This window comes from Danio aesculapii, chromosome 7 (assembly GCF_903798145.1).
Source record: "Danio aesculapii chromosome 7, fDanAes4.1, whole genome shotgun sequence".
NCBI lineage: Eukaryota > Metazoa > Chordata > Actinopteri > Cypriniformes > Danionidae > Danio > Danio aesculapii.
The window spans coordinates 8,779,756-8,792,255 of NC_079441.1; the positions used below are offsets into that span (position 1 = coordinate 8,779,756).

At 34.8% G+C, this 12,500-nt stretch overlaps 1 protein-coding gene across 4 annotated transcripts in view; it reads left to right on the forward strand.

Annotated features, from left to right (window-relative positions):
• The window catches only part of arnt2 (aryl-hydrocarbon receptor nuclear translocator 2), a 183,145-nt gene that overhangs the window by 152,446 nt on the left and 18,199 nt on the right, over positions 1–12,500 (forward strand). For 2 of the 4 annotated variants that reach the window (XM_056461014.1, XM_056461016.1), the window contains 4 exons: positions 2,414–2,537; positions 4,006–4,105; positions 5,979–6,120; positions 10,840–11,008. In XM_056461014.1, coding sequence (XP_056316989.1) covers positions 2,414–2,537; positions 4,006–4,105; positions 5,979–6,120; positions 10,840–11,008 — 535 coding nt within the window. The remainder of the gene's footprint in view (positions 1–2,413; positions 2,538–4,005; positions 4,106–5,978; positions 6,121–10,839; positions 11,009–12,500) is intronic. The other 2 variants (XM_056461015.1, XM_056461017.1) reach the window with 1 other exon arrangement.

Here is a 12,500-nt window from a genome sequence, read left to right on the forward strand (position 1 = left end):
GCTAAAGACCATGACCATGGCATAACGTCTATTGCTAGAGCTTTTGAGGTCAGAGGAGTGAGGTTTAGTTGCATAGCACTTCACTAGCTGGCCTCCGTTACACTCACCCGCCCTAAAATCTCACTCCCATCCCGGACGAGCCCCTACGTGTAACCCACAGACCCTACTGCTCCTAAAACGGTCTGAGCTAGGATCGAACCGGTGATTCATTGTATAGGAGTTGCTCTAACAAGGAGGCTAAAGGAGTGAGGTTTACCTGCTTATCACTTAGCTAGCTGGCCTCCGTCACACACAATTCTGCACAGAAATAGCATACACTGTAAAAACACGCTGGCTTCCACACAGTTGAATTGTGTTGGGACAACATGAAGGAATTAAATTAACTTATTAGTTTTCATGAGTTTAAGCGAACATAAAAAAAATAAGTTGTCCCTAAAAAACTCAGGAATTGATTCAAAACTCAAGAGTTGTTTCAGCTTATTTTAAATTAGTAGTTTGTACAAAGGGAAAACGTCATTTTTTTTAAGTGGAAATTGTGCGCAGATACTTTCTAGCCCTGCACTGTAAAAATGCAGGCTTCCACACAGTTTCCTCTTGTCGTCCCAACCATACCCATCAACACTCCCGTTTTTCTGGGGAGTCTCCTGTATTTCAGACTCATCTCCCGCCACCCTCCCGTTTTGTTACTTCTCCCAAAAAACTGCCAGAATTTCACCACCCACCTTCCATCCCCCTGGTCCTTAGTTTTTTGGTGCAGTCTGTAACATCCCCAGGTCGCCGACTTTGGTATAGTATCCGGTCGCCCGAAACTCAGTGCATAGTACAGTTAACTCACTCAGTTCTCAGCTGTGTTATTCAGACACCTCACCCCTGACACCAAACACCCCTTGCCCCCAACCTCCCCTCCCCAGTCTCCCGGATTTTCAGAGACAGATGTTGGCAGGTATGGTCCCAACACAAAACGACTGAGTCAACCTAATAGTTTTTACAAATGTAAGTGGGTTGTACATAAATTTGTCCCAAAAAAACTTAAGAATTGTGCTGTTTCAACTTGTTTTGAATAAGTAGTTTGAACAAGCAGCAAAAGTTGTGTTTACACACATTTACATAAGTAAATGAATAATTGATAAACGCAGTGGAGAAACTGCATTGTTGTAGTCATCGCGGTCTGTAAACTGTTAACTCTGGATGTATGTATGAGTGTGTGTGTGTGTAAAAATAGGACATAACTGCGAGATGAAGTCACGCAGATATTATGGAATTTGGCCTCATTGTTAAACAGCTTTTTACAGCCTGACACAGATTTGCTTTGAGTCATAGGTGATAATGTTATGTTATATCATACGATGTTTATGTTAACGGGGTCACTGGAGTCAGTCTTAATAAAGCAGAGAGGATTAATAACTCTGTACACATAGGACGAAGAGAGTGTGTTCATCAGTGTCAGAGTTTAACGTCTGTCTGGGACTTTTTTCAGGCCGTGGTTGTACGTTTAGGTTTGTGATGACTGTGGATCTTATTTTATTCAGCAATTATTAGCTTCATCTTTGTAGTTTGCTGGATGTGTGTAAGAAAATATGTTTTTGTTTTAGTTGATGCTAAACGTTTTATTCGTTCATTTATTTTTTAAGGTCTCTTATGTTCATCGATGCTGAATTTACAACAGTAAAAACATTAATTATGTAGAATTATTGCAATATATATATAGTTGTATTATTTTTAAATTAGTTTTATTTAAAAAAAGCTAAAATTCTTATTAAAATACAATTAAAAGTACTGTGAAATATTGATGACGAACGTTTAGCATTATTATTTTTATTCTTATTATTGTTGTTATTGTGTGTATGCTTTACTTGAAAGATAGGTCTTTAATTTAGTTTTAAACTGAGAGAGCGTGTCTGAGCCTCTGACATTATCAGAAAGGCCATTCCAGAGTTTTGGAGCCATAAATGAGAAGGCCCGACCTCCTTTAGTAGACTTTGCTATTCTGGGTAGATTATTTGCTATTCCTTTAGTAGACTTTGCTATAAGCCATGAGTTTTGAGATCTTAAAGAGCGGGTTTGATTGTAGCGAGACAGAAAGTTGGTTAGATAAACAGGAGCTACATTATTTAAAGCTTCATAGGTAAGAAGCAATATTTTATAATCAATACGGAACTTAACAGGCAGCCAGTGTAAGGAGGATAAAATTGGGGTGATATGATTATATTTTCTAGACCTAGTAAGAACTCTGGCAGCTGAGGTTTATGAAATATACTGAAGTTCAGATATATCAAGATAGATTTCTGATGATATTGAATGTTTAAAAGCTGCTTAATATTTTACATCAAATATAAATCAGGCTTCTTACATGAAGAGAAATTTGCATGTATCATTTCTCAGTTTTGACTGACGGTGTTTGTTGATCCCGCAGGTTCCTGTGTCCGGTGTGTCAGCCGGTGTTCATGAATCCGGCAAAACCATCGACAAGACTGAATCTCTGTTTTCACAGGAGAGAGACCCACGATTCAGCGACATCTACACCGGAATCTCTACATGTATGAGCTTCAGCACAAATTAAACATGCAATTCACTGGAGTTTCAGCTAATTCAGTTACAGAGCCTGTGCACGGCTGACAGATACAATTCCTGCATGATTTACACTGTAAACACTGTATGCTTGGTACATTTGGTTGCTATTACAAAGAGTTTGCAAGGAAATTAAGTCAGAAATTCCAACAAAAATAGGTCAGATTGAGCTTCTGATTGTTTCTAGCTTGTAAAAGACTGTTGTTTCTGATTATGCACTGAATCAGTGTCAGTGTTCGCGAGTTATAGGCTTATTCCTCTGTAGTTTGGGCTCTATATTATTATTGTAAATAATATATTACATTATTTTTTAAACCTATGCACATCTATAAATGACTGCCAAAATTAAAAAAAAAATTATAATTAATTCATTAATTTTAAAAAAATGTAAAACTTAAACAGCAATTCAATCTATAAAATAAAAACATTAATTATAAATAATATTAATAAATAATAATATTAAATCTGTAATTTTATTTACAGTATTATTATTCCACTGAAATATGTATATATTTTATTACATTTACAAAAGAAACAAAATCGAATTTTATGTACAATTAGGTCCATAAATATTTGGACATCGACAAAATTCTAACATTTTTGACTCTTAAAACCAACACAATGGATTTGAAATAAAACAAATGATGTGCTTTAACTTCAGACTGTCAGCTTTAATTTGAGGGGTTTTACTTTCAAATCAGGTGAACGGTGTCGGAATTACAACAGTTTGCATATGTGCCTCCCAGTTGTTAAGGGACCAAAAGTAATGGTACAATTGGCTTCTAAGCTGTTCCATGGCCAAGTGTGTGTTATTCCTTTATTATCCCAATATTGTCCCAATATTTATGGACCTAACGGTATATACTTCCTCTATTTTCGGTCTCTATTCTTGTGAAATCATGTAGATTGTAGTATTTGTAAATAAAAAAAATATATATATAATTTATTTTTATATATAATTTTTTTATTTATTTTTATTGCATTTACAAAAATAAATAATCACTTCAACTGATTTGGAAGATTTATTCTGATACGGCTTCTTGCATTTCATCTGTAGTTTTTACCTTCCTCATTTTGAAATAAAAAAGAAACATATAAATAAATTAATAATTTAATATAAATAAATATTTTAGAAATTAAAAATAAAAAATAAAAATATCTGCAATGAAAATAACAATTTTAATTAATTTTTATATTTATTAATTGTTTGACTACATGTACAAAAATTGAATGAAAAGTGATTAAATGATTTCAGTATTCTTTCATTTATTCATTTAAACAGCTGAATTAATAGATGATATAATCTGATTTAATATTCAGGAAAAGTTAGCTTGTCTTATATTGTCTCATCTGTGTGATCATGAAGATGATGCTAAAATATGATGTTTCTGTCATTTTTGAGCTCCTTAATAATGTTTTGTGTGTGTGTGTGTTCAGCTGAGAAGAAGATGATGGTTCCTTCATCCACCGCCGGCGGGCAGCAGTTGTATTCTCAGGGCAGCCCTTTTCAGCCAGGACATTCCGGAAAGAGCTTCAGGTACACATTAGAGATCTGCACAGGACTGATTTTTTAGTCCCGCTCCCGCCAGGTTTTATTCCACACCTACCGATCATGCTGTATATTCAGCCTTTGTTCACCTGCTGCCCGACCTGCCCTGTTTTCTACCAGACCATTCCCACTAAATTTAGATCTGGTTTCCAAAATCTCACGTTTAAATTGGGTACTATCAAAAGAGAGATAACTGATAAGTGTGTAGGTTGTGCAAGGACTGTAGGCTAAATGTCAGTTTTGCTTGCCCCTTTGTGATGAGACATGAGTGTTGCCATAAACAGTGACGTGCGATGAGATTTGTGGCTGGTGAGGCACTGACTCTTTCAAACTCAGATTTGACTACTACTGATTGTGTTCCATATATCATATCAGCATTATTTCTATACACACAGCAGGTACATACTGGGCCAAGGAAGAATGTCAAATGTATAGCGATTAAATATGCCTCCAAAAAACACCCGGCTGGATGCTACAGAGTCCAGACAGCCTATAACAAGCGACACACAGCACCACGGCGGATGCGCGCTCTCTCTCTCCCTCTCTATCTCAAGGGAGCGCTATATTGTTAGACCGCCCGCTCCTGTTCAAATTACACCAGAGTTACTGACTGATATCGAGTTTTATTCAAAAATTTATTCCCACACCGCAAGTAATCTGGTCGGATGTGCTAGAGGTCTACATTCCCATGGCTGTACCGTAGGGGCTGCGGGGATGCAGACTCTAGTATACATCCACAAAAATACATCCTTATGGCAAGCTTTACCGAAGACACATCAGTACAGGGGTTGCAAATGAAACTAAAACACTGGCCGATTTAGTGTTGGAGGTTTCATGGCTAAATTTGAGCAGCTGGTGGCCAGTTTTCATTGATTGCACATTCCAACAGTAAGAGCGAAGAGTGAATACCACAGTTCTGGTTAAAATATTGCAACGCACACAACATTATAGGTGACATTTCAGAGTTCAAAAGAGGACAAGTTGTTGGTGCGATGTATTTGTAATATATATCAAGAGACACGGTATCCAGGGTAATTAGCATACCATCTAGAAGGACAAACCACATCCAACAGGAGCAACTGTGTGGGCAAGAGGAAGGTGTCTGAAAGGGATTGTATCCAAAAAAAACTAAAACCACAGCTGCCCAACTCACAGCAGAATTAAATGTGCACCTCAACTTCCCCGTTTTCACCAAAACTGTTCGTCGGGAGCTCCACTGGGTCAATATACATAGCCGGGTTGTTATGTCCTAACCTTTGGTCACTTATGCCAATAGCAAACATCAGTTTCAATGGTGCCAGCAGTGGAAATCTTGGGCTGTGGATAACGTGAAGCATGTATTGTTCTCTGATGAGTCCACCCTCACTGTTTTTCCCACATCTGGGAGAGTTACAGTGTGGAGAAGCCCCAAAGAAGCATACCACCTGGCCTGTTGCATGCCCAGAGTGAAGTATGGGTGTGGATCAGTGATGGTTTGGGCTGCAATATCATTGCATTCCCCAGGCCCAACACTTGATGCAGGACACTGACAAGGACTACCGAAGCATTCTTGGAGGACCATGTGCACCCTATGGTTCAAACATTGTATCCTGAAGGCGGTGTTGTGTTTCAGGATGATAATGCACCAGTACACACAGGAAGACTGGTGACAGATACATGAAAGTAAAGTTGAACATCCCATCGCATGGCCTGCACAGTCACCAGATCTAAATATTATTGAGCCATTTTGGGGTGTGTTGGAGGAACGAATCAGGAAATGTTTTCCATGACCTAATTTATTTATTTTTTTTCAAATCATTAACACTTGATTGTGTCAGAAATGTGTGTCTGGTGTGAAATTTGTTCTTTTAATGTGTTTCAGCTCTTCTGTGATCCATGTCCCGGGTGTGAATGACATCCAGTCCACAGCGGGTTCAGCTGGACAAAACCTTAGCCAGATTTCCCGGCAGATCAACACGGGACAGGTGTCCTGGAGCGGGAACAGACCTCCATTCTCTGGCCAGGTGAGAGCGATTTCTCTTCTCTATTAGCTTTAATTAAGCTGGAACAGTCCTGTTTAGCACTGGGATGTTGAGAAATGTTGGATCCAGATTCAGGCGCATTCAGCGATCAACAATGAGCAATTCACATTTATACTTGACCTGACAGTGTCAGTGTAGAGAAATACAGTTGAAGGCGTTCATTCAAATATTTCTCAAGTGATGTTTAATGGAGCAAGGCCATTTTTATCTTGTTTGTTTATGTTTGGTTGTGTGATATAGATGAGCATATAATAATTTTAAGATCAATGTTATTAATAGAGTTTTAAAGAGCACCTATTAAGCAAACATCACTTTTGTAAGGGGTTTAAACTCAGTTGTGTGCCAGCAGTGTGTGAAAATAACGAGCTTCTAATGGTAAAAACGTATTAATTTTAATTTTATAATCACACTTGATAAAATTTAATTGGCTTTCTCCCTTTGTACGTGTCATAACAGGGAAAGTTTTTAATACTATTACGTTTAAAATCATTTAAAAAATCTCACTTGGGGAATTTTTGAAAAAGAATTCATTTCGCTGGAGGGCTAAGATGGATATACTGGTATATAGATAAATTCATAATATGTCCCTTACTATATAAATAAATAATGGCATCAAGTCAGTACTTTGTATTTTATCTTTAGTTGTTTTAAAAGTAAATATACATAGATATATATATATATATATATATATATATATGTTAACAGAAAAATTGTTAAAATATATATATAATTTTTCTTTTTTTAAATTATTATATATATATTTTTAAAAAAAGTTTAAATAGCACGGTTGATTAAGTTTAGATAATTTGATTGCATATGCAAAATAAAAATCATTCACAGCTTGTTTACCTAAATATACAGACAAATAAGTTAATTAAAATTAAATATCTATTTAATTAAGCAGATCTCATATCAAAATAATATTCTGAAAAAAAAAAAAATCAATAAAATAAAATTCAGAATTATTAGCCCCCCTTTGATTTTTTTTTTCTTTTTTTAATAATTCCCAAATGAAATTTTCACAGTATGTCTGATAATATTTTTTTTTCTGGAGAAAGTCTTATTTGTTTTATTTCGGCTAAAATAAAAGCAGTTTAAAAATTTAAACCATTTTAAGGTCAAAATGATTAGTCCCTTTCAGCTATTTATTTTTTTTTTCGATAGTCTACAGAACAAACCATCTTTATACAATAACTTGGGCTAATAATTCTGACCAACTGTATATTATAAAAAAATATATTGTACATACATTGTTTATATTGTATTTAAAATGAACAATTGTGTTGGAAAAACAAGGATTACTTCAACATTTCACTAAAAACAAGTACAAACATTTTATTTATTGCAAATACAAAAATTAAAGTGATTCAAAGCTTGTTTAGCTATGATGATGATGAGTCCTAGTTTGTCACATGCACTGTTACATGCAGCGAAATTGTACCCCTCCGACCATACACAAACATCACATATTTCATTGGAAGACAGGTCCGGGATAAGTGTATACACATAAAATTAATAAAAATAAATGTAATTATATATACATCTTCAAATGATTATTTCAAACTGGATTTCTCCCTAGATAAACAACTTGTAAATAAAGTAATATCAACCAATAAGCACAAGGACAGAATTAGTCCATTATGCTGTCCTTAAGTTGAAGTTCACATGTGCTCTTCATGATATGCATGTGTGTTTTTAATCAGCTCTGAAGAATCTGCGCTTTATAGACTCTCATCTGTCTCTCTTTAAGCAGTAAATTGCTTGTATATCATTTTTAAAAATCCACCAGTCATCCCATATTTATAATATCTTAAATCATAGCATATGCAGAGCCAATTCAAATACCAAACCTTTTGTTAGTTGTTTGCAGAAGAGCAGAGAAATGCTGAAACTCAATTCTCCAATAATTAAAAGTACATCTGATTGTGGCATAGCAGTTCTGTCCTTTAATTCTTAGTTTGAAGAGTCATTAATGGAATAATTCACTCAGAAATGAAAATTCTGTCATTATTTACTCACCCTCCCTTCGATGAGTTTCTCTTCTGTTGAACACAAAAGAAGATGTTAAGAAAGTAATCATGTAAAATGCTGGAAATTATTAACCATTGACTATCATAGTATTTGTTTTTCATACTATGAAAGTCAATGGTTACAGGTTTCCAACATTCTTCAAAATATCTTGTTTTGTGTTCAGCAGAAGAAAGAAACTTGAGGTTTGGAACCACTTGAGGGAGAATAAATGCATCACACAGTGACTGTGAAGGCCATTTGAGTACAGTGAACTCATTGTCATGTTCAAGAAACCAGTCTGAGATGATTCGCTCTTTATGACATGGCGTGTTATCCAGCTGGAAGTAGCCATCAGAAGATGGGTACACTGTGGTTATAAAGGGATGGACAGGGTCAGCAACAATACTCAGGTAGGCTGTGGTGTTGACACAGTACTCAGTTGGAACTAATGGGCTCAAAAATATCCCCCACACCATTACACCACCACCAGCAGCCTGAACCATTGATACAAGGCAGGATGGATCCATGCTTTCATGTTGTTGACACCAAATTTTGACCCGACCATCCAAATGTTGCAGCAGAAATCGAGACTCATCAGACCAGGCAACATTTTCCAATATTCTATTGTCCAATTTTGGTGAGCCTGTGTGAACTGTAGCCTCAGTTTCCTGTTCTTAGCTGACCGGAGTGGCAACCATTCTCCTCTGACCTCTGGCATCAACAAGGCATTTGCGCCCACAGAATTGCCCCTCACTGGATATTTTTTCTTTTTCAGATCATTCTCTGTAAACCCTAGAGATGGTTGTACGTGAAAATCCCAATAGTTCAGCAGTTTCTGAAACACTCAGACCAGCCCGTCTGGCACCAACAACCATGCCACGTTCAAAGTTACTTAAGTCCCCTTTCTTCCCCATTCTGATGCGTTGCTGCCATGTGATTTGCTGATTACAAATTTGTGTTAACAAGCAGTTGTACCTAGTAAAGTTGCCGGTTTGTTCAAAAGTTTTTTTTTATTTTTCTGATCTCGATAAGGCTCTACTCAATGTAAAATAACCATTTTTTTATTTTGAAAATATGTGAACACAAAAAATATGATGTAAACGATCAGCATATAATAGTGAGCATTAAAATAAACAAAATACAGGTATACAGGAGTTTGGTAATAATATTATTATTAATAATAATGCCAACAACAGCAATAATAATAGTAAAAATTAAAAGGATAAACTAAAGAGTAAATGACAGAGGTATACTATAACAAATTATATATATTTACGGTTGAAGTCAGCATTATTAGCCCCCCTGAATTATAAGCCCCCCACTGTTTATTTTTTTCCCCAATTCTGTTTAACGCCGAGAAGATTTCTTTAACACATTTCTAAACATAATAGTTTTAATAACTCATTTCTAATAACTGATTTCTTTTATCTTTGCCATGATGACAGTAAATATTATTTGACTAGATATTTATCAAGACACTTCTATACAGCCTAAAGTGACATTTAAAGGCTTAACTAGGTTAATTAAGTTAACTGGGCAGGTTAGGGTTATTAGGCAAGGTATTGTATAATGATGGTTTGTTCTGTAGACTATCGAAAAAATAAATAGCTTAAAGGGGCTAATAATATTGACCTTAAAATCAATTTTAAAAAATTACAAACTGCTTTTATTCAAGCCGAAATAAAACAAATAAGACTTTCTCCAGAAGAAAAAATATTATCAGACATACTGTGAAAATTTCCTTGCTCTGTTGAACATCATTTGGGAAATATAAAAAAAAAATAAAAGGGGGCTAATAATTCTGACTTTATCTGTATATATAACATTCTACACCAAAAAAGCAATAAACTATACATGTATTGAAGGTTAAGTAAGGGTAATATTAAAATAACTTGTTGTAATGTTTTGCAAAATGCCAAATATTTTGATTCTGTGACACAGTTTTTTCAGGATCATTATACTGCAGAGTCTTGTAAACGCTGTTATGCTGTGAAATATAGTGTGTGAAAAAAATGTCTTAAAGGGATAGTTCACCCAAAAATGAATATTTGCCCACCCTTTTGAGTTTCTTTCTTCTGATGAACACAGGAAGATATACTGAAAAATGTTGGAAATAAAACAGCCATTGACTTCCATAGTATTTTTTGTTCTTGTTATAGATGTCGATGGGTGCTTTTTTTACATCCTTCAAAATAAAAGAGAAGAAAGAAAATCATAAAAGGTTAAAACCACTTGAGTGAGAGTAAATAGTAAGCAAATGTTCTTTTTTGGGGGGTGAACTATATCAGTTTTCAACAGTTTAATGCGTCCTTGCTGAATAAAAGCACACCTTTATCATAGCTATTTCATACTTTTATATAGCTATTTAAAAAAATTAAGTTAAATATAACGAAAGGGCTGAAGGCAGAATTTTTTAGCTCTCTTCTGAAATTTTTTCAAACATTTTCCAAGTGCAGAATAACAGAGATTTTTTTTTTTGTCAACACATATTTGTCAAACGTAATAGTTTTAATAATTAATTTCTAATAACAACTTTTTTGTTGTTACTCCCATGATGACTTAATTTAGTAGTTATTTTACAATATATTATTCAGTGTAAATTGCAATTTAAGGACTTTACTAGGTTAATTAGGTTAACTAGGTTATATCTGTGTGTTATGTCTCTTCATGTCACTTGTTGTTCCTCCACAGCAGCAGATTCCCGCTCAGTCTAATAAGGCTCAATCGTCTCCATTTGGCATCGGCTCCAGTCACAGCTATCAGGCAGACCCGTCATCCTACAGCCCTCTGTCCAGCCCCGCCACCTCTTCGCCCTCCGGAAACGCCTACTCCAACCTCGCCAATCGCAACACTGCTTTCGGTGAGAATATCTGCTCGTTCATTACAATGCATCATTATATTGCTTGTCGATAACTATGCATTATCCAAGAAGTTACTTCCAGGAACATTAGACTCTTTGACATCCTAATTTTATTGTTATTGTGCCGGTAACTAAAGAAATATTGATGAAATCAAAATATCCTTTTAAATAATGAGGTATTGGGATCTCAATGTTTAAATTCTACACATTTTGTGGTCAAAAAAGCAAATAATCACTGTGCTTAAAGCTTTTTTATTTAAAAATGAACGTCGGGAAGACTAATAATATTGAAACTTGTCATGTTTTACTTTCATCAAAATAGTTGCAAAAAAACATACTCTAGTTAATGAAAAAAATTCACATTTTCAATGTTTGCAGACCTCTAACTCTAGAACTGTTTAATATATTTTTGAATGTGGTTGTAGATTCTGGTTCTTAACAGACTTTTCTTCCAATGTACCAATTTTTAGGGCTCTATGTAATTCAGTTCTAGAGATATGTCAATCTGAGTACAGCTCAGTGCATTTTACCTGTTGATTAAGACCCAAGTAAGGTCTGAATAAGATCTGAATGGTTAGTTTATGTTTCTTGACTTTTTATTAAGCATCTTTAGTAGCTGTATTGAGCTATAGAAATGCTGGTGTTTTGGCACTTAATTTCTTTATGGCAGAAACTGTTCATTTCGAGAGATATGGGGATCTAAATATGACTCTTAGAAGTACTTTTTTACCCTAAGCAAAATAAAAACAATAAAAAATCCCAAAGTTTGTGTACCTCCATTAAAGATATTTCAGTTTGATGGTAGATTATGGTTCTGAAACTTTTCTCCAACTTTTCTTTTTTTTTTTCTTCAACTAATGCTAAATATACACTTTTTCAATGTTTGCAGACCTCTAACTCTAGAAGTGTTGAAGCTATTTTAATATGTTTGTAGATTCTGTTTCTTAACAGACTTTTCTTCCAGTGTACCAATTGTCAATCTGAGTGCAGCTCCATGTGCATTTTACCCGTTGATTAGGACCTGAGTAAGGTCTGAATAAGATCTGAATGCTGAGTTTGCTTTCTTGACTTTCTATTGAACTTTTTCAGTAACTGCTTTGAGCTTCAGAAATGCTGGTATTTTAGCACTTTTTTAGCACTGGTATTTTGTGTCAAAAACTGTTCGTTTTCAAATAAATAGGAATCTTAATGCGAGTAATTTTTTTTTAAAAATCTGTGCCGATTGTTTTTCAAAGTTTGTTAGCCAGTAAATAAAGAAACATTGATGAAATCTACTTATCCTGTTATATTATGGTTCTTAAATGTTTCTTTTAGCAATTATATTTTAATGCTTACTATTTTTTATTTCTAGAGACATTAGGATCTTCGCATTTTTTAGCGTCCCTATGTAGTTTATTTCTAGAGATATCAGTGCAGCACCATGTCCATTTTACCCATTAAATTCCACTGAAATATTTGAACAGTTTGTTTTTTTAGTGTTTTTATTGCGCAT